Here is a 7,500-nt window from a genome sequence, read left to right on the forward strand (position 1 = left end):
AGAGAGAAGAAAAGGGGAGAGAGAGAGAGAGAGAGAGGGGAGAGAGAGGAGAGAGAAAAGAGAGGGGAAGAGAAGGGAGAGAGAGAGAAGAAGAGGAAGGGGAAAAGATGGAATGAGAAAAGGGGAAGAGAGAGAGAAAAGAGAGAGAGAGAGAGGAGAGAGAGGGGAGGGGGGAGGGGGGAAAAAAGAGAGGAGGGGGGGGAGATGAGAGGAGAGAAAATAGAGAGGAGAGAGGGGAAAGGGGAGAGAGAGAGGAAAGAGAGAGAGAAAATTAGGAAAAAGAGAAGGAGAGAAAAATAAGAGAGAGAGAGGGGAGAGATGAAAAGAAGAAAAGAGAAGAGAGAGAGAGAAAAGAGAGAGGGAGGAAAGGAGAGAGAGAGAGCGAGAAAAGAGGGGAGAGAGGGGGAAGGGGGGAAAAAAGGGGGGAAAAAGAGGTAAGGGTGTGAAAGCTCTGTGGTAGGGGGCGACATGGGAAATTGAGTTTCGGGGCAATGTGTGGAAATATAATATAATAGGGGGGAGAAAACTTTTTCTATTTTCTGTTTCTAAAATTAAAAAAGGGCCTCAACGAAAAACTTCCCTTTTCTTGAACTCTCGGGTTTATCATTTCTGAAAGGAAGGTTTCATAATAGTAAGTACCTTAAATGGCACTGAAGTGAAGAGAAAAGAGAGAGAGAGAGAGAGAGAGGGGAGAGAGAGAGAAAAAAGAGAGAGAGAGGAGAGAGAGAGAAGAGTGAGAGGGGGGGAAAAGGGAAGAGAGAGGGGAACGAGAGAGGGGAGAGAGAAGAGAGAGAGTTTAAAGGGGAAAACTTCCATATATATTGGCCCCTTCCACAAAAACACAAAAATATGGAGTATTCTTTTCACCCCTTTAAAAGTCAAGGCAGCATCCCCAGTGACGTAATACCCAAGAAATGATTTGTAAAACCAGTAAAATTTAATTTGCCCGCACCACAGACTCAAACCCCAAACAAGAAGAGAATGAAAATAACTAAACAATTTTTTATTTTTTGGCCCCCCCCCAACAACTTTATCTATTTTAACTCATCCCGGGCCACTGCGTTCGTATGCTGATAATCCTAGACAGCCTTTTTTATTTTTCTTGACCCTTTCCCAAATTTCCGGGGAAAAAATGAAAGGAAAGTCAGTTAAAGCACCCCAGGGTGCCGGAAACCACGACCGAAACTTTAAAAAAACAACAAGGCATTTGAGTCCGGTGGAAAGACGGTGAGAGGCAGAAGGGGAGGGGGAGAGGGAGGGGAGAGTGGCGACGGAGGCGGAGGCCAAATATTGGTCTCCCGAAAAGTTACCATAAACAACTTCATGTTAAAAGTTGATTAATACATACATGTTCTTGTCCATTATGATTTAAAAACTATAATATTGTATACGTAAAATTTGGCACGATTAATTTAAGTCCAGGCCACGGGCCAAGCAAAAGGAACACGGGCAGTAAAAGGGTGGAAAATATCCCAACACAGTACATTTAAAGTTTTAATTTCATTTGTTTTTGCAATATACGTTTTGACATTTCCGGCGTGCACAAGTCTTGGTAGTGTCGATAACGCCACTATCTTTGGCTGCGTCCCTCAGATACACGCGAACATTCAGTGAAATGGTGTGGGTGAGTGTTGACTTTACAGAAAAGGTTATTTTTTCCAGTAATCTAGCTATATAAGATTAGGTGGGCCCCTTTCTATTTTACAATAAGGAAAAGTTTTACAAACAACGTAATGTTTGACAGCAAGTGGATTACAGGAGGCCTCTCTTCCAATATCAATAATTTGCGTGGTCCCACTGTTAATATTTTTACGTATGTTATTAACAATCTCTATTACAATATTGCTGCATTCCGTCATATAGTTTGCCCATGTTTTATCATGATCATTATCTTTATAATTTTCATCGTTGTGGGAAAAAATTCCCCTATTTTGGAAAAGAAAAAACTAAAAAAAAAAAGGGAGCAACCCAAATGAAAGCCTGTTTTTTTTTTGGAGGGGTTTTTAGTATGTTCATATCTGCAGTTTAGAATTATTCAGTAGGCCTATTTAGCGATTGAATTAATGACCTTAATCAATGCTGTAGTAGAAAAGACAAAATATTACCGATAGCCGGTCCTTTAGGTATTTCGAAATATCTAAAATAACGGGGGAGAAAGGTTTTCTCCTCTTTTTTGCGAAGCTAGAAGCCCGGGGCCCTGTCGGATTTTCCAAAAGCAATCGACATTTTTTAGCTAGTGTTTCGAAGGGCGAAAAAACCTTTTTATTTTTGAAAGGCTTCTACATATTTAAACAAAATTATTTTTGAGCACAGATGATAATAGCCTTACCGGCATGTAGACATGACTGCGGTTCCGCGTTTTTTTCTTGTTCTTGTGGGTACTCGCAAGCAAGAAAAAAAAAAAAAAAAAAAAAAACAATCGGGAAAAGGAATTTTTTTGAATTATCGAGAAATGTGGATGATGACGACTCAAAATTTAAACTACTGATATAATGGGAAATTCTCGTTTCCGTGGTCGGTTGTATTAATCCTACACACAGCTATTTTTTGTATAAAATTTTCGCACAAATGAATTACTTTTGGGGGATACATCAACATTATAGCTACACCAAAGATTTTCATAACCATCTCAAAGTTTTCTAAAGATATATAGTGAAGTGGTTCTCAGCCATGGCTCCAGGGGGGTCACGGAGTACTTTCTTGGGGGCCATGAATTAATATGAAAATTATAACGTCGATTTATACTGAATTTTTTCAAGTACCACCACATTAATTATCTTCACAATTTATAAATTTGGGCTTTTCCATAAAAAGTGCTTTTCCATAGTATGACACCATTTCACATCTAACTAGAATAACTGAACTGAAAAATAACAGACACAAACGGGGGTATGGGGAAAAATGAAATAGTTATGTCTTTGATCATCACAAAAAAATGGACTTAACCGCAACAAACATCTCGATCCCAATTACCAAGTTCCGTTCCCATTAAACCTCAACATCACAGGCACTAATGCAACCTCCCGTGCTAGTGTCGGAATTCCTAATCAACATAGCAAGCCTATCGCAGCTAGATATCCTCTTGCAAATTGAAATGCCTGGGTTAGATGCATGTTGCCATGCGCCCGTGTGCTGGGATTGTATGAACAGAGTACCACCGTTAAGGGGAAAAACCCTGAATAAAAAACGGGTGTTAAAAAAGGAAATTTATCCAGGTCCTACTTTCTTTTACCTAGTAATTTAATTCATAAAGGAGGTGAAATATAATAGCCTATTTTTTCATTGTCTTTATAAATGATATTTATATCTTCATAATGAAAATAATGATCGTAAAAAATAATGATAATAATAACAACAAAACAGCACATTTAAAAGACAAAAAATGATAAAACAATGAACCCAATATTTGGGGTTTTGGGATTGGAGAAGAATAACTACTGCTAATACTAACAACAACAATAATACTACTAATAATAATAACAGATAACAAGAGCACGAATGGCAATAGAATCACTGAAAACGATAACTTAGTGTACCGCGTACGATAGCAAGGGGGTGGTACGTTTTTATTTTTAAGTTCAGTGGAAAAGTGACAGATTTGCAAAGCAAAATTATTGATTCAGGGATTTCCCGAGGCAAAACGCACCAGGAAAATATCAGGAATTTACAGTCTCAAGGAAGAGAAGAAAGGGGGTAATGATATTTTCACATTTTGAAAATCGGATATCAGAAACTGAACATGAAATGTGGGTTCCATAAAAAAACGGCCTACAGTGTTTGATCTAATGGGTGTATCAGATAATATAAGTACCAAATTTTCCACAAGAGAACATCGTTTTTCAAAGAGCATCTTTTTTTTTTTTACGGGAATTTCTGAATAAAGAGAAAAGGGGGCTGAGTTTTTATACGTTTTTGGAAAATACTAAAGATCGCTGTCATATAAAAAAGGAAAATACTTGCCAATTATTATTATCGTGTATAGTTATTATTGTCGTCCTTCACGTCACTATGAGTACTAAATATCATTGTCATTAAAGTTGTGCAATAATTAAAATTGCCACATTTTAGTGCTGTTATGAAATAATTTTTAGGACATCTTATGACGAATTAAATGGCATCAAAAATTTTTAGCAAATAAAAAATAGTCGGTACACATCATCTGTGTAAAAGGGTGGAAAGTGGAGAGAGAGAGAGAGAGAGATAGAGAAGGAGAGAGAGAGAAGGGGAGAGAGAAGAGAGGGGAGAGAGAAAAAAAGAAAAGGAAAAGGGGAAAAAGGGAGGGGAAAAGGGAGGAGAGAGAGAAGAAAAAAAAGGAAATCGAGGTACACAAAAAGCAAAATACGAAAAAAAAACTCGTGCATCCCAAAAGGGTGCGTGGGGGGGGGGGCTTTCCCTCTCCGGGGCGTCCAGCGCCATGATGCCCCGGCCTGTCGGGCTTATTTGGGAACAGTGTAACTTCCTTACCCCCACCCCCCGCTTGCATGTATGACGGCTTGTCTGCTTTCTTGCATGATCGTGTTGTCTGTGGGTTGATTCTGGATTATCATTTCTGTTATTTTTTATGATTATTTACGATTCATTCACAACTGGTTTAAAGTTTATAAAACAGGGTTTAAAAAAAAAGGCGTCGCGATGTTATTGCAGTAAACAATACTTGTTTTTCATCAAATCTTTTATATATATATATTTTTTTTTCTCTTTTAAGTATTGAGTTATAGGTAAGCAGCTGAGTGGTGTGAATTTTTTCGTATTTATGAATTATTTTTGAGTTTCATCTTATAATTAGAATGTTTATTGTATTTATTTGAACATACTTCTTGTACTCTTGTATTCCCCGTCTCCCTCGGTTCTCTTACCACTGAGAGAGATTCCTGCATGTGTTTAAAACACAGCAAGCTCCACTTTATCGCCTCCTCGCCCATGTGGCACAACCCACGAATAACTCATCTTTTGTCTTTGCGCCTTTATATCGCTTTTCTCATCCCGCATCATCGACACCGGGGCAGGGGCAATTTCAAATCATAACCCTCCATTTTGCGCCCTTGGCCCATACGCCCCGCCAGCGCCTTGGGGGGGCGGTTTCCCCCGGGTCAGCCCGTTGTCCCCTTTGTCTCCTATTAACCCTTTTCCTTTTTCCCAAAAAGGGTTCGCCGAAACGGAAACCCGCCCGCACTCCGGTGAACTTTCGGTTTGGGGGCTCGAACTGAGTGGGTTAATGAGCGCGGGACACGGCAGTAGATCCTTATGTTTTTTCACTGCGAGGATGCATTGGCTTCAGAAAGGGAATGGGCGGTGTCGGATGAGGGAGGGGGGATGTCGGGGTGAAAATTTGGGAATAAAATATTTTACAAAATCACTACACTTTATGGAAAGGAGGATGCCCCAGTGGATAGAGGGTGATTGTGATAAAGATGAAAAGATGTTTGGGGTGGGGAATATTAAATGAAAAAATAATGTGTAAAGAGGAAAAAATGCAAGAAGAAATGTAGCAAATGGAGGATTAAAAGACTAATGAAATGATAATATCAGTCATGATGAAAAGAACTAAGCTATGAAACGGAAGTTATAAGAATAAGATGAACAGCTGCAGAGAATAAAGAAAAGGCTAAAAAGAGCAGCAACCGACAAATGCAGATATGAGGCATATGAACACGTCTGCAAAGCGAGATATGTCCTCCCCCCGCAGGCCATCACGCCCCGGCTTCGTGGCCAGCAGGCCCCTCGGCGCCCCGGCATTACCTTGGGCCTGACAACCCCTGATCAGGAGCTGAAGCTGCGGCGGCGGCGGACGGGAGGGCGGTGCGAAGAGGAGCAGTCAAACTCGATGGCTTTTTTTTCCCTTTTATTATAATAATATATATATATTATAAAAATTAAATATTTTTATAATATATTTTATATATTAATATATAAATTTATATATGTTTGTTGTGTGTGTGTTTGTGTTGTTGTGTGTGTGTGTGTGTGTGTGTGTGTGTTGTGTTTGTGGTGTTGTTTGTGGTGTGTTTTGTGTGTGGTGTGTGTGTGTGTGTGTGTGTGTGTGTGTGTGTGGTGTGCGTGTGTGTGTGTGTGTGCGTGTGCGTGTGCGTGTGCGTGTGCGTGTGTGCGTGAGTTTTCTGTCTTTGTTGCTTCATTACTAGTGTTGATATTATAACCAGTGTTCCTGCTCGAGATAAGCAGCACGACGAACGAGAGGAACGTTTCCTCGGCGGCCCGAGGCGGCTCTCTCGGGCGCACGGCGGAGTCTACGAATCGATTGCGTCATCCGGCGGGCTGTGTCGCGCCCTGCCCTGGCCCCGCTTGTTTCCTCTGCCCCTTTGTCTAGACTCACGGATTATGGCCTCGGAACATACCCTACCCCAATATCTGGACGTTTGCTGTTGTATATTTTAATCCCCTACACCACTATTGGTCAGCAATACTACCATCGGTAACAAATTGTTTATCTAGCAGCACCTATACATGATGGAGCCCCAAGGTCCTCGTGTTTCTAAGAGCCACTTACCGCTTGCACGCGCCATTGGCCTGATTCCAAGGACGAAGGGGTGATTGTAGAGCTGTCTTAACGGCGACCCGCCAGCCCCGTGACGTGACAAATGCTTCAATTCAAGGCGAGATCTTTGTCACCACGTAATGTCTGTTCGAAAATTCACCCACTTATTAATAACTCGCTTAACATCACCGAAGCACAATACAAGTTGCGCCCGAAGACTCGGACAACCCCAGACAGGCAGGTCCTCCAGCCGACGACACAGCGCAGCGCGGACTGAGACCCACGTGTGTGAGCAGACGGGCCGAGTGGGAGAGCGGGGTAGGGGTACACTCTATCCATGGCACGTAGGGGAGGGGGGGCGGGGGCCAGGAGAGGGAGGGAGGCCTTCATAACTGGAAGGCCGGACTTGCCGCATACCAAATTCTACCTCGCCGGCAGTGTGATCGTTCTCAAACCACTCTAGAGACTCGGGCGTTTTGCTAAAGCGAGGTGGACGGGCGACCGCTGCTCATAAGTACGAAATTACATGTTTTCATGTTTTCTCGCTCGAGGTGCCTGACCCCGACGGGAAGCGGCCTGGGGAAATCCTTTTCTTTGGGAATATAGTATCAGGATCCCATTTTTAAGACTAAGGGAAAGGCAACTTGTTTACGTCGGGCGTTTCCTGTGCGGACATAGTAAGGATCTCTTATGATTTTTTGTCGTTTTCTTCACTTCCATGAAAAAGTCTTTGCTCTGAAGAACTTAAAGAAACAACAAGAAGAAAAGCTGACTGAATGTAAAAATAGTACGAAAGAGTTATCCCTTGATTCGGCGATCACACGTGAGGAAATGATCACGTGATAGCAGCGTGTTGCTTTGGGTCTATCTGCCGCCTTTTGTAAATTTCCTTCATACACTGCAAGATGAGAATCTCTCTCTCTCTCTCTCTCTCTCTCTCTCTCTCTCTCTCTCTCTCTCTCTCTCTCTCTCTCTCTCTTTCTCTCTTTTCCATCTCCCTCTCCCTC

The 7,500-nt window shown here is 41.8% G+C and overlaps 1 protein-coding gene across 1 annotated transcript in view; it reads right to left on the minus strand.

The window, feature by feature from the left end:
- The window catches only part of LOC119577070 (glycerol-3-phosphate dehydrogenase, mitochondrial-like), a 42,359-nt gene extending 35,610 nt beyond the window's left edge, over positions 1 to 6,749 (minus strand). The window contains exon 1 of the mRNA XM_037924747.1: positions 6,506 to 6,749. Within this exon, the coding sequence (XP_037780675.1) occupies positions 6,506 to 6,521 (16 nt within the window). The 5' untranslated portion in view covers positions 6,522 to 6,749. The remainder of the gene's footprint in view (positions 1 to 6,505) is intronic.
- Between the last annotated feature and the right edge of the window lie 751 nt (positions 6,750 to 7,500).

Source organism: Penaeus monodon, chromosome 9 (assembly GCF_015228065.2).
Source record: "Penaeus monodon isolate SGIC_2016 chromosome 9, NSTDA_Pmon_1, whole genome shotgun sequence".
Classification (NCBI taxonomy): domain Eukaryota; kingdom Metazoa; phylum Arthropoda; class Malacostraca; order Decapoda; family Penaeidae; genus Penaeus; species Penaeus monodon.